At 49.3% G+C, this 22373-nt stretch overlaps 1 protein-coding gene across 5 annotated transcripts in view; it reads left to right on the top strand.

The window, feature by feature from the left end:
* SPECC1 (sperm antigen with calponin homology and coiled-coil domains 1) overlaps positions 1-22373 on the top strand; it is a 117303-nt gene that overhangs the window by 71015 nt on the left and 23915 nt on the right. For 4 of the 5 annotated variants that reach the window (XM_019545771.1, XM_019545769.1, XM_019545770.1 and 1 more), the window contains 5 exons: positions 6760-6905; positions 7198-7298; positions 9765-9846; positions 15685-15838; positions 16596-16698. In XM_019545771.1, coding sequence (XP_019401316.1) covers positions 6760-6905; positions 7198-7298; positions 9765-9846; positions 15685-15838; positions 16596-16698 — 586 coding nt within the window. Of the gene's footprint in view, positions 1-2482; positions 3753-6759; positions 6906-7197; positions 7299-9764; positions 9847-15684; positions 15839-16595; positions 16699-22373 lie in introns of those variants that run through there. The other variant, XM_019545773.1, reaches the window with a different exon arrangement.

The raw sequence follows: 22373 nt of genomic DNA, 5'->3' as shown, positions 1-22373 counted from the left end.
CCCAGGTCCCAATCCGCTTTTATTTGATAAGTCTTGGGGCAGCACTTGATCTCAATGCAGGCAGAGTCCGTAAGCGCTACTGCTCGGAGTCAACACTGAATTCTTGTCCATGCGGTGGCTTTTGCCACAGCCTGGGCCCTGGCAGAAACCTTCTGTAGCACAAACCAGATCTATAAAATATCCCTCCTGTTTGCTAATGCTGAGCAGCTGTGCATTCAGCAAGACATCAGACAGTCCCAGGTGAAAGTTTCCTGGGGAATGCACCTTCCAAAGAGTTTGCTGCTCAAAGGGGTTGTTTTTTTTTGGCAATAGCTCCGCCATCTCTTGAGGCTCTTTGGAACCCCTATCATAAATTGATCTTGAAGCCAGTTTACCTCCCAAGAGATCCTGCCTTTTAGCGTTGGCTTGTGGCTGCCCGAGTTCCTGTCTCCAGCTAAGTTTTGTTTCACCGTTACGTTCTTCTAATCAGAGAAAAAGTCATTTTTGGTTCAGGAACAGCCAAAGAACTTGCAGAAAATGCCCTGATGAGGTCATCAAAGCTCATCTGAATGAAGGTAAGAGCCTCTCAAAGACACCTTTAACATGGATTAACTGTCTAATTCTGTGACTAAGAATGTCGGAGGGGGCGGGGGGATAAAAGATAAGGCAAAGACGCGAGACAGGGAGTGGAGGAGTTACTTCAGTACTTCAGTCCGGAATTAGTGTTAGCACGTGCCCCAACATCAGTCCAAGTGAAAGGAATAGGCCAGCACCCCTGCGTGTTTGGAACGGAGCTTTTTATGATGCCTTGCACCGGATGCATGGTTGTTTTCTGACGTAAAAAGCAGAAACTGTGCAATCCGCTGTTGCACAAAGTCCGTTCACGTAGGTGGTGATTTGTTGCAGTCTCATCCACTCAGAACACAGGCCTGAAGGTAGCTGCTCTATGACCATAAATATCAGTGCTGGAAAAGCCATCTGAGATTGGGTCCAGTGCCCTGCCAAGGGAAGCAAGTGTCCGCAGGACACGCGTAGGCCCAGTTGACTTACGTACGCACTGACACTCTGGACCCATTCTGCCAGTACCGTGGCCAGCAGCAGTAAAGCGTTGTCTTTCTCTGACCCTTGTGCTTCCTCGTTAAGGTGGCGAGGTTGTTCCGCCATCCCCCATGCATTGCTACATGTGCAATGGGATGCTAATACTATGCACTGCAAGTCAAACCCAGGCTGGAAACGGTTGGGCCAGGACGTTATCCTGAAGACCCACTTCCTAGAACAGAAGAGAACATGCGATTGCTCAAAGGGAGGGCATTAAAGAAGGACTCTCCCCTATCCCACTAATTTGCTTCCACCCTTCCTACTGTAGCCACATCTCCAATGCCGCAGCATGGCAGTGTTACATGCTCTCTCTCCTGGAATTAAACTTGTATTATCTGTGTATTAAACCCTAATGTCAGTCTGTATGTGCTGATGTGCTGCTCCTTTGTGCCTGTGTTTTTGCAGCTGTTCTGTCTTAAGAGGTTCGATCAGTTCACGTTGTTCTCTCTTAAAATGAGAAAACCAGGGGCTTCAGACAGGAGCCTGGTTGAGTTGTGGTTTGCTATACTGAGCCACTCTGCAGGGTTTGGGGGCCACATTAAGATTATCCCAGCCCTTTTGGTGTAAGAAACCAGAAACAGGAGCCCTGGCTGGAGCAGACAGAGTCTCATTGTAGTTCCTGAGTAGGTTCTACTGCCCGGGAGGAAGACAGCCAGGAAAATGCTCATAAATGCCCTTTAAAAATATTCCTTCCCATCCAAGAGACATGTTTCCCTTGTTGTTCAGATCATGACTTGCTAATGGTGGCCCACTGATGCTGCTTGCCTCTATGGGACAGCAAGACAGAGCGACTTCAAGAAGTCTGCAGGACCATCCCAGTCCCAGAATGTCACCCCAACCACTGATCGGTATAAATGGGGAGATGTAAGCCTAATTGACTTTCCGCCTTAATGAATAAGGATTCTTAGATATAGGAAAAGAAGAAATAAATGAGGTCCCAATATCCTTTCAACTTTGATTTGAGACCTTTCTGACTTTCTAACCACCCCCCCAGGTCAGTGGTAGTCCAAGCAATGTGTGCCTAGGTGCCAGTAGATGACAGTATTGCTTCCCCCTCTGTATTGTTCACCATTTGCAGCCCACCCCAAGGGGGATCGTCCCTGGGGAATTTGGACAGTGCATTGTATTTTCCCTTCCCCTCCATCATCTGTGCATTGAAGAAGACTGGGTGAGGGGCAGGGGAAATGCAATGTAGCATGCCTGGCTGAGAAGCAGTCTCTTGGATAGTGTCTGGCCCCTTTAATCTCCCCTCAGGAGGAAAAAGCAAGTTGTTCTTGAATTGTAACCACTGCTCTGCTGCCCCTATGTTTAGGGGGGAAATGGGAATTATTCTAAAACACTGATGATTGCACTGCTGAGCTTTGTTTTATATAACTTGTTTTATAATTTGTCTTTGTTTCCATAGGTGCCTGATCTCTGCCAGTTAGCAGAGCCCTGGCATGCTGCAAAGCCAGGCCTGGGGGACTCCTCAGACAGTATCTTCAACCCAAAAAAAGGAAGTTTCAGCTGGAGAAAGCATCTCAGATTATCACTGCCCTGCAAAAGTCCAGTGCATCCCAAAGTGTGAATGCTGTTCAGACCCACCTTCTCCCCTGCGCAGGAGCTTGATCCTTTGCTTTCAACAGGCTTCTGTCTCCTGAGGATGGTTTGAGGTGGAAACCCTTTTGAACCTATTTTAAAACAATGTCAAAGGTATCTTAGAAGCCCAAGCCTTGGGACTGAACTGCCTGTTGACTCTGGGGGATGGCGGTTTCTCTCAGGTGGAAATCTGAGCTTACCTTTTTTTTTTAAGTTAAAAAAAGAAAAGTGTTTCTGTGTGTGTGTCTCATCTGTAATATTTTGTGCACGCACATGTTATGTACTCGATATATAACATGGTTTACATATATTTTCTAATGGCTGTAGGGTTTTGCAGGTGGGTATGACAAAGAAGTGCAGATCACCCATGGAGACTAGGTTACTGGCCTCCGAGATAAAAAGCCACGCAGGGAGGTGCAGTGTTTGTTTGGTTGCCTGGGTGTTTCGGAGGCTGTGGAGGCAACGGTGACAACAGACTTGCCGCTAGGTGGTAGCATCTGACTCAAAGTACATTTGAGGTTTGGGCATTTCTCGCTGTGGACTTCTACTCAGAAGAAAGCATCCATGAGGTCAAGACAAGCTGTTTTTCCTGCCTATGTGGATGGCAGACAGAGCGATCAGGAGGAAAAGCAAGAAATGCATCAAGCCCTCAGGACAAGAATAACCCTCCCCTGAAAGAACCTCATTCTCATCCCCTTAACTCAGGTGATGTATACAGTCAGGGAAGATTAGCCATTGCAGTACCTGAAAGGTGAAGATACCAGGACAGCTTTCCTAGACACCAAGGAGGAACAGAGAAGTACCTTCTTCGTCATGAGACGGTTGGGATTCATTCCCTCGTGGGACTGGGATCCCATGATTTGGGCCTGCGGCGCCCACTCCTCCTTCAGGACAAGAAGACGTAGCGGGAGCCTGGCCTCAGGGCAAGATATTGTAGGGAAGCGCTAAGCACCAGCGTGACTTTGGCGTGATCTCTGTGCCACGTTACATGCGTGTATGTGCACTCGTGCTGCCTCTCTACCATCTGTGCTGGCAATTGTTGAATGTTTTTATATGTTGAAAAGTGCATTGAAGTGCAAAATAAATACGTAACTGTGTGGCAGTGTCTGCTGCTTGCTCTTGGCCTCTTTTCTGTTCTGTGTATTAGCTGCTGTGTGCATCTCTTCTTTGTCTCCCCTGGAAGTTGGGAGGATTCCCAAGCTGCTTTGTGATGATGGCAGTGTCAGGAAGTGAAACCAAGGAAACCACCAGCTCTTTTAGAGTACACAGTAACGCATTGCAGACAACATTGCTTGTAGGAGCCGGTCAGAGCATTACAAACAGAGCCCCCCCTCCACCCTCCCATCATCTGCTCTGCTTAGCCCCATAATAAACGCATTAAGCACCCTGAAGTTTGCACCTTGTTGACTCACTATTATTCATGTAATCCAGACCTGAAGAACAAACACAGTGACCAGCTGCTGGCATTAGAGGAAAGCTCATTGCCTCAACTCTCTCACACTCCTGGGGATCAAGTGAATGATGATGGTATGTAAAACCTCTCTTAATTCCCCTGCGGCTGAAGTGCTTTGGCTTCCTCTTGAAGCCGCTGCGCTGCAGCTAGTGGCACTTGCTGCCTCGAGCTGTGTGTAGCATTCATCTGTGTTTGAAGCAAAGCACGCGACCATAAATTACTGTTTTGCACAGGTTCTGCCCTTTCTGTAGGAAGGCTTCATTAAGAAGACCCAGGATATCCCCTAAGTCTTTGCCAAACCTATATCGTGCACTGGGAAAAGTTGTTTTTGGTCTTCAGCTCTGGCTTGGCACTAATCTTACTGGGTCATGTTCTCATGCCATCTTTCTGAATTCTTTCCTCTTGCAAGATTTATTTCTGCCACCTTAAATTTTGAAAGCATGCTGGAAAGCCAGGTCCCCAGTAACATCCAGTCTTTACTCTTTTATATAAAGCTTTTGCTTGTGTTTTGAGTGAAGGGCTTGGCACTAAGGCACACAAATCTCATGTTCCCCATTGCATCTTGGATTGGCTGGTGGGATGTGCATTGAAGCCGAGCCCAAATGCCTGAGCATTGCTCCACATGGCTTCAGTCTAGAGGTTTCCACTCAGGAGGACCTCTGTGTTGTGAAATGCTTGAGTTTAATAGCTTCAGGGTATGTGTATCTCTGAGTCAGTAGCATTCACCCACAGCTCATGGTGTGCATCTCACCATGGACAAAACCTAGGACTGGCTTCCAGAGTTGGGCTGGGACTTTGATCTGTCAAGGCAAAACCTCAGCTTGGCTTTGCCCCCAAGCTGTCACAGTTTTTTCAGGTCTGTGGGCACTCGCCAGCCTTTCAGACTCTGGTTATATGCAGTGAACTTCACTCTCACTCTGCCTTGGAGACTGCACAGCCCTTCTGCACAGCAGTCTCCTTTAAAGAAGTAAAGTAAAGGACAATGCATTGACGTGGCCAGCTGGGCATCCTGAGATGGGGCTCCGTCTCAGCAGAGGCCAGCCTCCTCTGGGCCTTTGTACCTCCTTACAAATAAAGTTCAGACACTGCTGCCTCTTAACAACTTGCTTGTGTTTCGTGAAGCCGTGCAGGGCAAAGGAGGTGGGAGGAAGGGGATTTAAGGCTACCCATCAAAACCTGGGATGGTATCCCTCTGACCTCGGCAAATGTCACACCCACTGTTTCCTTCTCTCCTTATTAGCCTAGCCAGAAAACGGGACTGAAATGGATTTTTCTTGAGCCATCTGCATCCGGAAGCCCCCGGCACGCAGGAGCCCGGGTGAACTAGCAAAGAAGTACCCAGTGTGCGCTTAGACAGCACATCCTTGAGCGCTGCCAGCAACACAAGCATGAGTCATTCTTCTCTGTCGCATTCACGGCACCTCCAGCCCTCTTGCATTTTGTAGCCTCCCGGTGATGCCAAAAGGGAGATAAAATTAAAGCGCCTCTAACTGCTATTTTTAGCCCAGCAGGAGTCATGCAGCCCCATAGGCAGTTTGAGAAAGGGCTTTGTCCACCGCTCCATTCTCAGTTCATTTCTGCCTGTTGACTACTTTTTGCACGCATCTCACCTATTCATGGGGGGAGCTGTGGATCAGTCCACATAGCTTTGGCTGCTGGCAACCCCTGAACATAACGTAATACAGGCTTGGTTTGTAATGAATCGGTCTCAGCCACCTAACTCGAGCTTTTCCAGACCCAGCCTCTAGTTGACTGAGGTCCAAGTTGGGCCCCAAGGGCTCTCAGGAAAGTATACTCAGCTTCTGGGTAAGCAGGATGTTTAATATGAATTTATTAGTCTGTGTATAAATTCTGTTAATCTATGGATAGGTTCTCCGATCTTCTAGTCTGATCAGCATGACACAGAGCAAGGACTTCCCTGACTGTCCCTGCCTTGGGTGCGCTTGCCGTGCTTGACTTAGTGTGTGTGTTGCAGAAAGACAGGCGGTTTTGAATTACAGACTTTCAGTGTTGAATCAACCACAGCTCTTGGTAATCATCAGAACAGTTTAATTAGCCCCACTGCTAGAAAAAACAAACCCCTGTGCTTTATTTCTAGTTCAAACGTGTCCAGTTTGCTTTCCCACCACGAGCCTTGAGATGCTGGTGTCCACTAGACTGAAGAGACCGAGGTTCTTTTCCACATAAGGGCTTGTTGGTTGTGAACAAGACATACCTGAACTTCCTCTTGAATAAGCTGAACTGTTGAGCTCTTTACTATATTGTAAGGCAGCTTTTCCAATCTCTTAATCAATCTCCTTACTCTTCTCTGAGCCCTCTCCAATTTACCCGCATCCTTCTTGCATCATGGACACCAGAGCTGGACGCAGTATTCCAGCGGCGGTGTCAGCACTGCCAAGCACAGAGGATACAGTAACGTGGCTAACTGCATTTGGGCAAGTCAGGTCTCTTCTCTCTCCCTCGGGTTCCTCACCGATGGGATGGACCGGTATTTCTGGCCGCACGAGGGATTTATGCTGGGCACTTTGAGGACAAGCAGGCAGAACTCGTGCTCCAGCAGTTACTTCCCTTTCCTGCCGTGTTTGAGGATCCTTCACCTCAGCCTTGTGCTTCCTGTTGCCTCTGACTTTGTTCTGGTTTCTGCTGTGCAGGCTGACCGCGGAGGAGGTGGACCCCACGGAGGCAGACACCACCAACCGCTGGCAAGGAGTCTGCGTGAGCAGGGCGTCCCCCACTCCCCCGGAGTCTGCCGCCACTGTGAAGTCGCTGATCAAGTCCTTTGATCTGGGCTGCTCAGGTACTTGAGTTCAGCACCTGGGGTCAGAGCCGATTTCAGTTTCTCACGGATGTTACAGACACTTAGGACGCAGCAGTAAACAGCACGTGCTTATGACATCTGTTGCCCTCATCTAACATCCCAATAGAAATTTTTGGCAGTGCTAGAAGTGCACAGAGGCTACTGGGTGGCTGCCAGTTGAATACCAGAAAGCCACTGGGTCCCTGTTCTGAAAGGAGGGGGAGAAAACGTCATGCCCCGTTTTTTCGGTTGGATCTGAAAGGTTCCCTTTTGCCTTTTCTTCTCCTTCCAGGTAGCGCTGGGCAGAGCATCCCAGTTCACAAAGTCCCGCGGAGCCCTCTGAGTGGAATCCCAGTGAGGACGGCCCCGGCAGCTGCCGTCTCCCCTATGCAGGTACTAACAGATCTTGAGCTGGGTAATCGCAGGGTTTGCTCCGGTTGTGGTATACCTTCAGCACATCAACATGCACATGGCTGCCTCGACAGGAAAGGGAAGCCCATCTATTTATTTTCTGTGGAACATCAAACGCTGGAGCCCTAACAAAAGGGATCAAAGCGAGCTGGTTTTCATCTCCAGGCGGAGGGTCCCAGTGGGCGGGTGTGAACTCCTTGCAATCCAGGTCAGAACTTTAATCAGCATTGACCAGAAAAGTAAGTTGTGATCGTTTAGATTGAGCTGTGATAAGCATCAAACTAAGCCGGGTATTTAGCCTGTGCGTTTGAGAAGGGTAGGGAGAAGAGAGATGACAGATGTGCCTGGGGAGCTATCCTGCAAGTGCCCATGAAACGAGCAGCTCTTCAGGGCTGATGGATAAGCTGTTACATCTTGGTTTCTTCCCAGAACAAGCCTCTTCTGGGACGCGGTGCTACTGATTGTCACAGCATCAGTCAATTAGCATTCTCTTAGTAGCCTTCAGGGCTGTTATGTGATATTTCCAAAAAAAAAGAGATCTGTGGGACTGATGGGAAAGCAAATACAGTGACACTCTCTGACTTTTGGCGGTAGCATGCATGCCATAACATTACCAGCCCCTATAAAAGCAGCTGGGCCTTTGTGCATCCGTTTGTGCTGGGGTCGTATGAAGTCTTTATGGATATTTAATGAGTGCTGATAAGGACTGATTCCAAAACAGTTTCTTTATTGAGAAGAAAATACAAAACAGGAATAAATTACCTATTCCCTGGAAGCCAATCGCCCCATTATTACCAAGCATTGCTAGTTGGTCAGGTTTCTAGTGATGGGAAGCAGTAGAATGACGAGTGGAAGTCAGGTGAGTCCTGGTATTTATTTACTCTACTATCTCCCCTTAGGGGAGTAGTTGCTGCCCCTTAACTTCCAGGCCTAAGCCTCTGGTTTTTGCTTTAATGCTGTTCATGTGTCACGGGATCAGATTAACTAAAGCAGGATGCTTGAATAAGGGCAGGTCTGCTTTAAGTACACCCAGAAAAAAGTCAAGGTCTGCTTCTCTCACACTGGTGTGCTGTAGCTAGTTAGTATGATGGACAGTTTCTCGGGTGATAGTTCCTCCTCATTGCCTGCAATTATTTTCCAGAAGCTGGAGTGCTTATTTTCCTGTATCAAGCCCCGCTGGTGATTATATAAAAGCCAGAAGCAGCTGAGTCGATATTCTAGGTTGACCAACTAGGGATGCGTTCACTGAAAATCATGGGCCACTGGAAAAAAAAGACCATGACAGCTATGAGACAGGTTGGCAAATGAGCTCAGATCCCCAAAAAAGCAACCTCAAAACAGGCCATTTTTAAAAGTTTGGTCCTGCAAGCTGGTGAACTTCGCACCTCATGGGCTAAAACAGGACTTTGAGGTCCTTGCCATTTTCCAGGACCGAGGCCTAAATGTGTGACAGACTTCCCGAAAAAGAAGGCAGAGGATGCCTGTTTTGGTGGCTGCAAGCACGGGACATTGAAGTGGTGATTGGGAGCATGGGTGACCCCAGGAAAAGTACTTAGCAAGTGTGAGCGTGCATTTCCTTTGTTGACTCAGAAAAGGTAGCAAGAAGAATGAGATTAAAGACTTTACACGACTGGTGAGGCGAGGCTGAGGGAACTGGGCTTATTTAGGCTGCACAAGAGAAGACCAAGGGGGGATTTGGTAGCAGCCTGCGGTGGGGCTGCAAAGAGGAGGGAGCTGGACTGTTCCCAGTGGGGCCAGACGACAGGACAAGGAGCAATGGGCTCATGCTGCAGCCAGGGGAGGTTAGGTTGGATACTAGGAAAATCTTTCTCATGAGGAGAGTGGTGAAGCACTGGAATAGGTTACCCAGAGAGGTGGTGGGATCTCCATCCCTGGAGGTTTTTAAAGCCCAGCTCAGTAAAGCTTTGGGTGGGATGATCTAGCTGGCGACGGTCTTGCTTTGAGCAGGGGGTTGGACTAGATGTGACCTCCCAAGGTCCCTTCCAGCCCTCATTGTCTATGTTTCGATGATTAAACAGATGCCCTAGCAGCTTCTATTAATGCCAGACTAAGCGGGCAACACTAAGGGTGGGAACTGGGCCTGTGAAAAGGAGCTCTTTTGTGTCCGATTCCTGGGGCAGTAGGTGGAGGAGGAGAGCCTCGGCAGAGCCCGCGATGTCCCCTGGGGCCCACAGCACTAAATTGTCTTTGGCATTTGGTTAAGAAAAGAAAATTCCTTGAAAGGAGCCAAACCGCTTGGTACTAATGGAGAAGCGTTATCCCAGGATCTGGCCAGCTGCAGGGCTCTGGGCAGGTTTATTTCAGAGTGCTCTTTGCCCTTCTTTCCGGTGTTTCATCCCTGGGTGAGGAAGACCTTTTCTCTGATTAGCCATTAGACACGCCGGGCACATTTTCTGATGGATTTTTCTATGCTTGCTTCTTTTGCAGAGACATTCTGTTTACAATAATGCAAAGCCAGCCAGCAAAGGAGTTGCCAAACACCCGGACCTTCCGGACCTTCCCCTTGCAGGTAAATCACAATACATACATACATACCAGCATAGCGTCTCTCAAATGCTCCATCTCCAGCTAGACAATCCTTCCACTTCATCTCTAGTCCAAGCAACACAGTGAAAAAGGAACAGTATCTTCAAAGTGCCTTTAGATTTGAGAGATCTTATCAATTTTACTTTGTTGCTGCACTCCCCTGAGGATTGGACCTCGAGAAGAGCTCTGGTATGTTATGCCAATGCAAACCTGCCCTCTTCACCCGAAAATATCCCTGGCACCTCCATAATCCAGCCAGTGGAATAGGAGATGATTGTGTTTGCTGCAGTATGCCTGTATCTGGGACAAGTCCAGAGGGTTTTCTTTGGGGTTTTGTTTGTTTTGCAGTAGGGTTTCAGCTGAAACGCACCAAACATCTTCAGATCCAGATGCAACCATTTTAAGAGCCGTCCATCTGGGCTCCGAGTAAAGTCAGTTCCCGTAGTTCTCGAGACAGGGGTTTGTTTTTGTTTCACGCGCTGCTTTTTGTTCTCTTGTCACGTAATAGTCGTTTCTGCCAGCATTTGTTTTTCCTTCCTCCTCTGCAGTCCCTTATCTTTATTATCTCTACCTATTGTTGCTTCAGTACCAAAACCATTATCTATGAATTTGAAGGCCAGAAGGGATGTTATGGTCATCTAGATTCATAGATGCTAGGGTCGGAAGGGACCTCAGTGAAATGCCCCCAAACTTTGGTGAGCAATGGACACTTGGTCTCCACCCCTTCGCTGGCAGAGGTGGCTTTGGGCATTTCTCTCTGTGCTGATAGCAGTTCCTTGCCCGGCTCTTTTAAATACCTAGTTAAGATTTCACTGTCACGGCTCAAGACAAACAGGTCAGAGCAAGAGGAGTATGGCAGCATTGTCCCTGCTGCTGGCTTCTCCTGTCACACCAAGAACTAGAGGGTGGAGGTCACAACACCACTGGAAGGGCCTGGTTGCCTTTGAAACCCAACCCAATTCTGTCTGGGTTTCTGGAGGGCATCTTGCCTGGGACTGTACATGCTGCTCATCAGTGCAGAAAACCAGTTTCAGCTCTTCCAGCTGTACACCGGTCCTTGAAAATAAATGTAGCCCCCTTTCACAGCTAGCCACCAGCAGATCTCTGAACTGGTCACTGTGCCTTTAAAATGTCATTTGAGTTGAATTTTAAGACTAGAGCAGTTGACAGCTGACAACTTCACAATGCACCAGCAAGCCAGTGCTGTTCTGTCCTGCAAAGCCAGGGCATACCAGAGAAAAGTGGTCTCTCCCGCACCACTCATGTACACCAATGAGTAGCTCTCAGCCATCTCCAAACCATCAAATGAGGACGTGGTGGGGCAGTAAGATGGAGACTGCACATGGGCATGTCCCTGCTTCCAGCACAGAGCTGAGCAACTAGATCAGAAGTTAGAGTGGCAAAAAAGCATGTATTTTCATACTTGGGAGGGAAAATTCCTCTAATTAAGAAAATACAAACATTCAGCTTGGGACTTTCAAGGACTGCATGTCTCGAGGGAGAGTCTTTGTGATGTGGACAGTTGTCCAAAGGAAAATATGCTGCAACTAATACCTCATTCCATACAAGCCATTTATTGGCAGCAGCTCATGGTTACTTATCAACTCTTCTACAAGTATCTCACGAACCCCAGTTTCTCGCTGTATCTGGGGTTTATCCAGTCCTAGTCATCCTCAGTGAAGTTTCTCACAGAAATGAAATTGCAGTGGCTGTGTTTCCAATCTAAATAATCCCAGAAGGCAGTTGATCTAAGCCCCAAACAAACAGTACTGAATTAAACAATATCCCCAAGGAGATTCAGAGTGAAGCAGTCTCCATAATAATAACCTCCAGGCTGGCTCCGTTCGACTAACATCACAACAGGGTGCTGTGGGGTCCGTAATATGACCCAAATGTACCCTGTTGCGGATACATAGCTCATTGTCTATGAACAGAGCATTACTTTCTGGTGTCTGTCCTGCAGTTTCCAGCAGGAAACTTGTAGGCAGGGACAAGTTGGAGGAAGTGTGGGATACCTGGTGCAGTCCAGGCCTAAGGTGTAGGGTTGGTATCTCATTGCTGGCACCGTTCCAGGCAGTGCTGTCTCAAGCCTGATATCGCCCAGCCCAACAACCACAAAGTCCCTGCACTGCAAATATCAGTAGATAGTTTGGGGGCGAGGTGCCCTCCCCTGTGTCCCATGCTGTCTGTAGCATTATTCCACCCCCTCTCCTTCCAGGGGGCTCCTCAGGTGTCCTGCACTCTTCCTTCTCGCTCTGCGTCTGGGTCCCTGGAAGCTCTCGTGTCTTCTGTGCCCATCCAGGATGATGTCTTCTCCTAACTGTGCTTGTACCACACTTTTCCCTGTGAATCCACATTGAGTTCCTTAGCGTGGCCTTCCAGGAGCCATCCGGCACGTTCATGCCAGTTCACCACAGCGTGCATTTGTGGCTCTCAGAGGCCAGCAAGAAGTTTTCATCTCCCTGCTTTACTTCTCTAATTGTATCAATTGCTGCATGTAATGTGGTATGTGCATTGCCATAGATAGGATATTCGTCTGCTTAAGGCAAGAGTCAGTCCATGGGTGTCCATCTGTTCTCTGTGGCTATTTAAATTGGGAGAAATGGTGGATGGTTTCCTGTAGATGAAGAGCAAGGAGGCTCTGGAGAAGCCAGGCACAGATGGAGTGCGTGATGGGAAACTGGCCAGCAGCACAGACGCAGTCTTCAAATAGCGGAGAGGGTAACGCCTGGAGGCTGCAGCGTGAGGAAACTGCTGGGCAATCGCTCAGAGCACATCAGGGCCAGATGTGCGGGGATGCTTCTGGACTTACTTAGTCCAGCAGAGTGGACGGCTCTTTTGGAGTAATTCTGGTGTGAGCTCTTGGCAACGAAGGAAAGCCCAGTGTTTCTTTTCCCGCTTTCCTGCATCAAGCATTTAGAAATCGGGCATTTACTTTTCCCAGTTTCTAGGGAATTCAGGTGATCCCCAGTGGGGAACTGGAGGGAAAGGGCCCAGGTTTAAATAAGAACCAGGGGATCCAGCCCTGCCAAGGACAGAGTTTCTGGAGCCAGACTCTGTCTGGACTGACACCTTCCCCTTCCCATTGGCATTTGCAGTAGGGGTGAAACCAGTGAGTCCCGCTCCTCATGTGATGCCAGAGGGGCTCTCCCCACTTCTGTTTCTTCCCTTCCAAGTATATTTGCTGATGTGCCCACTGCTGTGAGTCCTGCTGAGCGCAGCCTGCTCCCTGCGGTTGGTGCAGAACTGCCTGCGGTTATCAGCGTGGGAGAGAGAGGCCAGCCAAGCAGCTGATGGGGTATTTCTCCTTCTCCCCCTGGAGATACCTCTGGTTCTAGTCGGGGTGTGTGGGGAGCATCAAAGAAACTAAAACAGCCCTGGAACAGGATGAAGCCCTTTGCAGAACGGAAGGGAAAAATACTCCCCATAGAAACCATACCTGTGAGATGGAGTTGGGAGGTGGGTGGTTAAGTCCCGTGGTTCTCTGTTAGCTACAGTGTGTGAAACCAGCTTTCTACGCTGTGCCGCATGCTGCTTGCCCAGAAATGTCAGTACGTCACCCCCGACGGGTGTTGCCCTGAATTGATTTTGCTTCCCAGAATAACAGTCGGCACAGGCAGACAGCAGTGTTTCTTCCGTAACAGCGCGGAGCCTGGGACAAAACCCAGCACCCGCGAGTGTAGACCAGGCTGTCAGCGGCATGCCCATGGGGTTGCTGTCGCTATATCTGAGGGGGGCTGTAAGCATTATATCCACCACCGACTGACTCCTGACGGGCCGGCCATGCATATGCTCTGCCACCATTCTTGTAGCTTGTTGTGCCAACGAGTGCTTTGTACCTAGCTGGGAGGCTGCCCTGTCTGGGCAGAGCAGGGGAAGCCCCAACATTAGCTCTCGGCACTCCTTTCTTTCTTCAGACCTTATTTAAACACCAGGGTTGGTATTGCTTGCTAACACTCAGGACCTGTCCACGTCCTTGACGCGTCCCGGGGTGTCCAGCCAGACCATGTCAGAGCCATCTGGCTGGAAGCTAAAGAGAAAAGGACGGTGTTTAACGAGTGACCCCCAGCCCTGCCGACTGGGGCAGAAGGACAGGCAGAAGCTGATGGGAGGTCATGGAGGTGGTGGGGTGAATCTGGGGACTTTGTTCAAAAACCCTTGGATCCTTTCCAGATACACCTCTTCCATCTGACTTTTATCCCTATTCTTTTTCCCCAAGGCAGGCACTTGGGGATAGTTGAGACAGTAAAACTGACCACCAGAGACCTAGCGGAAGAGCCAGCCTAACTCTGCGTGGATGCTGTTGCAGAAAAAAGGCGACTCTAGACTGGAATAATTATTCCACTTAACTGTTCTGCTTCTGCCCGGCTATCTGTTTCCCATGTAAACAAGCCCCGAATGGAACAGCTTTACCGCTTTCTTCTGTGTACAAGAACCATTACCTTAATTGAAGGTATAAACACTTTGATTGCAAAGAGCAGGAGACCACAAGTGGCTGCAGTGGTTGAGTAAATAGTCAGTAATGATCCAGGACTCTCCTGCCCTGACAGATGGTTATCAAGGGAACTGTTTACTGTAACAACAAACGATTAGGCTCTGCGGACTATTTGCTGTTTGGCTAGCGTTGCACACGAGCTTGGATAGAGTAATAGGAGTTCTGAGATTTCTATAGAGCTAAGATTAATCACCTGCTTTATTAACTCACGCTTTGAGTAAGAAAGTGTAAGGTCTTTTCCGCGCTCTCAGTACAGCCCTTGCAGGAGGGCTGCCCCCAAGCAAAAACTGCAAGCAGTTCTTTGGAGAAGGTCATGGGGGACTGGATTTAATGGCTAGCTTTGGCAGTGTGTCTCTTGCTTGAAGACCTGTCATCCAGAGGTGGCACTTCTAGGCGTGATGGCACAACACAGTAGCATCCCCTAATTTGCTCTCTGGGCACCCAGTGGACCCTGTGACTTGGTTTCAGCTCTTGTTGAAGTGGAGGTGAAAAGAGATGGAATCATCCAGTTAATGTGCAGGTATTTCATATGTGCAGAGGGTAAAAGAGAAGAAGCAGTTAAATGTCCTGGCTTCAACGAGCTCTAGTGCTTGGTTTAAGTCATCCGGATTTACTGCAGATGATAGGGAAAGGCTTGACAGTCCTTAAGTTTGATTCTTGGTTTCCCTGAAAGAGACAAGCCAGTTAACTCGTGCAAGCTTTCCCTATGCTGCTGCCAAACCACCTTGGATTTGCATCTAGAGGGGCTTGGTCTCCATGGCTCACTTAACTTGAGTGGTCCTGCAGAGACCGTCCCCTGGGAGCCCTGCTAGTGGTAACTGTGGTGACATTAGTCCTCCTGATACCTCCTAGGAACTGGGCTGAGACTTGCCAAACTCGTTTCCAGCTGAGCACAAGGAATTGGATGTTTTTCACTTCCACTGCCAGCTGGATTTGAATCGGCAGCCAAAAGGTGAAAGGCTCTTCACCAGGTGGCTGAAAGGGTTGGCCCGTCCAGCTGTCTGGTGAAGATGCCTCAGTGTCAACTTCCGAACCTTTCAGATTGTAGATGTTGGTATTTCCCTGTATTCACCTGAGCCCCCGCCCCCGGCAGGAACATCAATCGCAGGAAGCCGGCCAGCTCGCGCTGGTGGAATCATCAAAGACGCTGCTTGTTACCGTCACCTCTATCTGCTCAAGGTTTCCTAACCCCGTGCGTGCTTAGCGAACAACCGAGTCCGTTTGTTTAGCATCAAAGCAACAGGCTCTAGATTACGTGTTGTCTGGCAGGCAGCGATTAATCAAACTCCTCAAGCCGGGGCCTGACAGCTTGTTCTGTTCCCACAGACCTTCTGAAAGGGAGAAGCGAAGATCTGAAGCCTGACCATTACCTCCGCAAGAGTCCCTCCCTGGAGTCCCTGAGCAAGCCCCCCTCCATGGCCTTCAACAGCAGAATGCTGACTTCCACCCCCAGCGGCCTGAAGCCCCAGAGCAAACTCAGGTACTGGTTCACGGGGCTGGGAAAAGCAACATGTTGGCAGGAGCCCCCAGCCAGTTGGCAGCAAAATGAGTGTTGAAGCCAGTGGTTCCCAGGCTCTTCCTGCTAGGCATGCTAGCTAATGCCTTCCCATTCAGATGGGCTTGTTCTACCTGGCCGGGGGAGCAGACTTCCCCAAGCCTCCGAATTTCTTACCAGAATGGCCACTACTGTACAGAAATCTCTGTCCTCTGCTCCTTGCCCTGGCTGCAGCACAGCTCCCATTGTTGCTAGCACCAGTGAAGAAAAAGGTGTGCAGATTTTCTTAAGTTTAGTCAGGAATTTATTCTGCATGGACATGGCAGGAGATGAGTTCACTGCCCCAGAATCATTAGGGAGCTTCCTTCAGTGCTTTGCTCAAAAGCCCTAGTTTTACAGGCACCTTTTCAGATGCTCCTTGAAAATTTGCCAGTGTCTGAAGGGGTGAAGGCTGGTGGAAGCAGTGGTACGAGAGTCAGTCAGTCCCATATGAACCTGCTGGCATTGTACGGAGTGCTCCCCAGATGGGCGTGTGACGCAGACTTTGCTTCAGGGCTTTGTCTCCAGAGGTCCGTACATAATTGTGTCCCATCTAAATGCAACTCGAGAATGTGTCTGACTTAGGACATCTTGGTTCCCATGAGAGGACCTGGTGCAGCTCTTTTATCATGGGCACATAACGCATGCAGCCAAAGGAAGGAGGGACTTAACATATTTGCTACTTTTTTCCCCTTTTGATTAGTGTGGAGAGAAAGGACCCGTTAGCAGCCCTGGCCCGAGAATATGGCGGCTCCAAGAGGAATGCTCTGCTGAAGTGGTGCCAGAAGAAGACAGAGGGCTACCCGGTAAGGGGACACAAGGGTTGGTTTTTCCCCAGGATCTGGTTTGCACACTCCATGGTTTTTTGTGAGCTGCCGCCATATCAAAGACATGCCAATATCCCGGTCTGCAGCTCACACTGGTCCCTGGGCACTTTTCACCCTCCTTGTCTTCAGGTCTGTCTATAACAGTGGTTTTCAACCTGTGGTCCACAGACCCTTGGGGGTCGACAGACTATGTCTAAGGGGTCCGTGACACATGACTGTGATCAATCACAAGTATGTGAATACCCACACTTACAACTCAAAGGGGTCTGCACTTCTATTCAAAATTTCCAAAGGGGCCTGCAAATGAAAAAAAGGTGGCAAACCAGTGGTCTATAACATTTCTGTCCCCAGTGTAACATTTGGATAAAGTGCCTTCATTTTACCTGCCATCAAATGTCTGCTTCATCCAGCAGTTCAGTGTATCAGAGTAGTAGCTCCAGGGTTGTCTCAAATGCCTTCTTAACATCTTTCCAGGAGTCTCCTTTCTAGGCTCTCGGGAGATGTCACTTCATGTGCTAGTCCACTGAAACCAAAAAAACCCTTCTGCATGTAGTCTTATTTCGCTGATGGCCCCAGCTGATTGAGTCATCAAAATCATGGTAACCTGGAGAGGCAGTGTTGCTGTGTCATGCCATGATTGGGGTTTTGAGCTGCAGTCCTGTCATTGTCTCAAACACATGTGAAGAAGCAAAAATGCAAAAGCTGGATTCTAAAGATTATTTGTTTCTCGGGAGCTGGAGAGGAGGCTAATAACCGAATGAATCCCAAAGGGTTGTCTGTCTCTGGAAGTATTGTGCAGAGTAGTATAAACTTCCCCTGTGCAATGAAACCTAACTTCTGCATTGACTGCGCAGAGCATTGCTAGTGCTCAGGCTTTATAGAGCAGGATATGAAAGGGACAGCATGAAAAGAAATCTCTGATGGACTGACTGAGGTTCTGAGCATGCGAGTCCCCAGCGTAATCGCACTGGTCCGGGGCCTTCAGTCACCTCATTGCTGAAGAAAGGCATCGGTGTGTATCATCTTACTGATCCAGCTGTATTGATTTAATTTGTAATTTATTTTGCGAGGGTCTTTTGCGTGAGACCTCGCTGACTGAAGCCTGCCTGCAGCATGACATTTGGCAGCATACAAGTAGCAGTTTTCTCCCGGGGCCTGCTCAGAACTACCCCTCTTCCTGTGCAGTGCGGGATGGTGTGCGTAGTGTGTTTGCTGCCCTTATTGGATGCTGCATGTCAGTGTGTGTGCAGGCTGACTCACTGTGGGATGAAAGGCACTACAGAAAGTTTTTAGTAACCCTGAGTACCTGTGTAGCTTAGGAGCGATTCCACTTCTGGGTGTTTTACAGTCTGTCTGTAAAGATTGTAGCACATTCTCATTCATATCATGTCATGTTTTCATCAGGATGTTCTTTTTGCATTTGCCAGTGCAAAAAGAGGTGCCAGGATGTGATGCCTGCGTTGAGATGGGATTTTAGCTGTCCCAGGTAGGAGATGTGACCTTGCTCTGCCTGCAGTCTGCTCTTCAGGGCAACTGGCATTGTGTGCAAAGCCAAATGGGCACTTGGAGTGGAAATGAAGGGCAAGTATGTGCCCTCTACCCAAGTGATTCATTTCCAGGCCGGTACAGTGTTGTTATTGCCAGGATCTCTGTGTCCAGACCAGCACTTGGTTTCAGCATTATAGAATTACGTAGTGAGAGGATTCCAGCTTCGCACCTGGTTCTTAATCACCTTTGTTGTTTCCATGGTCCCATGTTTCAGAAGCCAAACATGTTATCAAAGCTTTGTGCAAAGCAAGAGTCGACCTGGTAACCACTATAACTCTGGTATGTCCCTGCCTGTTGTCTCTGTTGGGCCTGGCTTGTTTGATTCATGCACTAAGGTATGTCTTAGGGCCTGCTTCTCACAGGGTTTTCGAGCAGTGCCAAGGTGTGTGGAAGCAAACAAGTGGTGGTTTGAAAGCTGCATGGGAAGTGCCCTGTGCAGTGCTGAGATTTTTCTTTCTTAATAATGTATTGTTGTTACTCAGGGCATGAGACAAAAGGGCGTCTCACACGTGCACCCAGCCAGAGAGCGAAGCTCATCGACACAAAGCAGATCTGTTCAAGCAAGCAAGGCCATGTTTTCTCTATGCAGCCAGCCCCTTCTGGGGCTCCAGGTGCAGGGGGGCAGCACTTTGGAAGGAGACAGACTGTAGCTTTTCCTCTTTATACAAACTGATTTGGACTCATTTTTAGTCTCACAGTAGCACTGGCACGTTCACTTTGCTGCGTGCATTCACTCTTTCCTCCTCAAGCAGCCTTTGCATGTCGCTAGGCGAGCTGTCGCTTTACAGAAGAGCAAACTGGGCCTGAGGTGAATGAAGTGATACAGAACCTGGCTCAAGAGTGGCAGGGTTAGAAATCAGGTCTTGCAGGTTCCTGACATTGTGTTTCAACCAATAACCCCCGGGGCCTCCTGGACGGCTGGAAGTTCTGCGCGGGGCCGGGGGTTTAATTCTTCTTCAGTTTCCAGCAGCCTCTTGAGCTTGAAGTTTGTCTTTTCCATTCCGCCATCAGAAAACGCCAGATAGAAACTGGGCATAGAAAGTCTGCATTGGGTCAGCAGGCCCATCTCCCGATGCAGATCTCTTCCCTTTAGGGTGGTCATGGCTTGTTTTCAGGAGCTAGATGTGATGGGCTTCAACTTTCTCATGGGAGAATTCTTCCCAGTCAGAGCTCAGTGTTAAAAGCTGTCTCCGATAGTCGGCCTGTATGTTCGTTTCCTTAATTTACTCTCATCGCTGTTGTTTTGGAACGATGCTGGTGCTTTTGGAAGCTAGAGCCCCTTTGTCCATGCATGAAGCGGGTCAGCACCTGCAGGTAGGAGAGAGCTACATGCTCCCGCGCTACGGGAGAACAAAGGGGCAAGTAAGTCCTGGTTTGCTCTCCTGAACCCAGGTGGTGGGGCTAAAAGATGCGGCGGATATCAGGCCACCCAGGGAACGTGCAGGACAGCCGGAGTCTGTTTGTTGTTTTTGCCTTTAGGAATTAGTCTCTGGAGGAAAAAATATTTGTGGTTTAACGGGTAGCGAAAGTCTTTGCTTTATTTATGGCTACTGGAGCGATGCTGCTACTGACCTGACTGCCCAAGTAGAAGTTCAAAGGAAGCTTTATGTCACTTTGGGCCTCTGGTCTGATGCGGCTCTTGTTGGCCCCCTTCCTGTCACTGTCCTCTCTGAAGCAAACGAGTTGTCAGAAGAAGGTGTTTGCAAGGGCAGCCAGGCTGCTTGTAAGCCATGGGTGCAACAGGGGAGGCCTGAGGATTTGGGAGTGGGAGGAAGTCAGAGAGGGCTTCGCTGCCTAAAGGCAGAGGTCTCGGAGCAGGCCAGCAGAAGGGAGAGGAGCATGCCGGTTTCCCGTGATCTTCCCTCGTCTCTTCTGCAGCAGGCCTCATCCCTGCTGTACTGAGGATGGTGTTTTCACAGGGGCACTTGGACCATGTCTGCCCCTGAGCTCCGGCTTCCTGGGCCTGGGCTGATATCAAGCTTCACAGGATGCCTTTGGGATCCCCAAGTATGATGGATGCCATCCTCCCTCCTGCCTCACTTGCCATGGTCCTGTGAGATGACGGCAGAGCTCCCGTGCAGAAAGCTCAGGCCCCAATCTGCTCTGTCAGTGACTGGTATTACATTTCCCCTGATGGGAGATCCTGGGCCGCAAGACATGACTGTTCTTGAATGAAACCTAGTTCAAACCCTATCCATCCGTTAGCTACCAAGGAAAGTAAAGAGGGGGCCTGCCATCTGACTGGGCCAGCTTTCAGTACTGGAGCATGGTGTCTTTTAAAGTCAAATATAGAGCTGTTGGGCAATTCTGGATTTTCTAGGGGTGGGGGGCCCAGCCCACTAAACTATGGGAAGTTCAAACTGCTTGAGCAAATGGGATTAGAGTAACTGGTGCTCATGGGACAGCCAGGAGTGCTCCCACCCAGGCCACAGATCCCCCAATGAAGACTGGATTAGTGACTGGGGACCAGGGAATGAGGTGCCAGCTTTTTCATGCGTTGACTACAATGGGACTATTCCTCCCACTTTGATTTGAGTGCCTTCCCGAGAAGGAAAGCTCCCCAGACAGGGGGGAGGAGAAATTGGAAGGAGGTGAGAGAGGAGCAGCAGAAACGATTAGTGGTCTGGGGGGCTTGATTTAACCGTTAGCTTTGCAAACACCTAGACCGTGGCTGTGCTGGAGGAAGATCATAAAGCGCTGGCCGTACTGTCTGTCCTGAACCTGTGTGTGGTTTTTCTGAGACACCTCCCACGCGGGTACCTAAGCAGCTCTTGTCTGACCCAGAGCCTGTCGAACACAAAGGACTGCCCAGAGGAAGCCACTTCTGTCAAAATAGGGATTTTTTTTCTGTTGTCTGTTGTTTTTCGTCTGCCTAAAAGGGTTGTGCATGGTAGCAACAGCGCGAAGAGAAATGTGGGTGCCAGTTGTGGAGTAATAAGTCCCGTTCCCCTGAGTCTTTGCTCTCGGAAGCTGCCGAGAGTCCGTTTTGTTGAATTATCACCTTCCATAATCATCTCATTAGTGACTGTGGTGTTATTTAAGTGCTCCAGTTCTGTTTACTCTCTGTGGAAACCATCTGTCAAGGGGCCAAACCTCTCCAAATTAAACCTATTACCAGCCAGAGTCGTATTGTGAGAATGCAGAACATCAAGAGGCACTTATCCCCAGGCCATTAAATGTGAGGATATATGGCTTCTGCCGTGCACGCCCTCCCTCGCTGAGAGTGCTCGAGTCTCACCGCTGACTCGCTCTGCATAGTAACGGTGCACCCAGTACCAAGTTAATGAAAACTGGTGGCTTATAATAGCTATTCATTTCTGTGTTTTGTTTCCCTCCCACCCCCAGGTGCTAAACTGCTGCCCTCTAGGATGGGGTGGGGGGCAGGGAAAAACATATGAAGCTGAATCCTTTCCACTCAGTGAACCCAGATGATCGTTTTTGAGCCTATCCCCCAAAGCTCTTTGTGGCCTCCTTGCTAAGGTAGGAACTATTTTTGAAGAGCCAGCGTCTTTGAATAGGGACTTCTCTTTGACATTTCTGCCCGAGTAGCAGGCTAGTGACTGGGCACCAGGCCCAGGAAGACAGCAGTTAGGGCTACCAACACCAAAGGTCTTAAATTCAGGTCAGATGGGAGTTTCCCACCTGCACACTCAGGCCATTGCATCACATCTACCGTTGGACCGCAGATCTCTCCACATACGTGGCACGGGTGACTCGCCTCCAGCAAGGAGATCAGTGATCACCAGCAGTACTGGCTTCGGTCTGGGGGGGTTGATCGGAGTCCCAGGTACTTTTACACGTTGGCTTCAGCATGAGCTCTGCCCCGCCGGTCAGGTCCAGCACCGTGCAGAGGGCTCTCCGCAGCACACAGGAGCTGCCAGCAAAGAACGGCTGTTGTGAGCTTGCATCGGGCCAGACCAGCAGATCATTTTTAGGTCAGCCATAGATTGCATGTAGCCCAAGTTCTTGGTGGTCACCGTAATTGCAACCATGAGCAAAGCTGGCACACAATAGTTGTCTTCCTTCTGTGCTTTATGGGCTCATTTGACTGTGGAGTGAGTCATAAACACTGCAATTTTTAGGAAGTGCAATTAGGAGCTGTAGGA

This window comes from Crocodylus porosus, unplaced genomic scaffold, assembly GCF_001723895.1.
Source record: "Crocodylus porosus isolate Cpor-Errol unplaced genomic scaffold, CroPor_comp1, whole genome shotgun sequence".
Lineage (NCBI taxonomy): Eukaryota > Metazoa > Chordata > Crocodylia > Crocodylidae > Crocodylus > Crocodylus porosus.
Note: the sequence above shows the minus strand (reverse complement) of the source record. Positions and strands in the feature narration are given on the sequence as shown.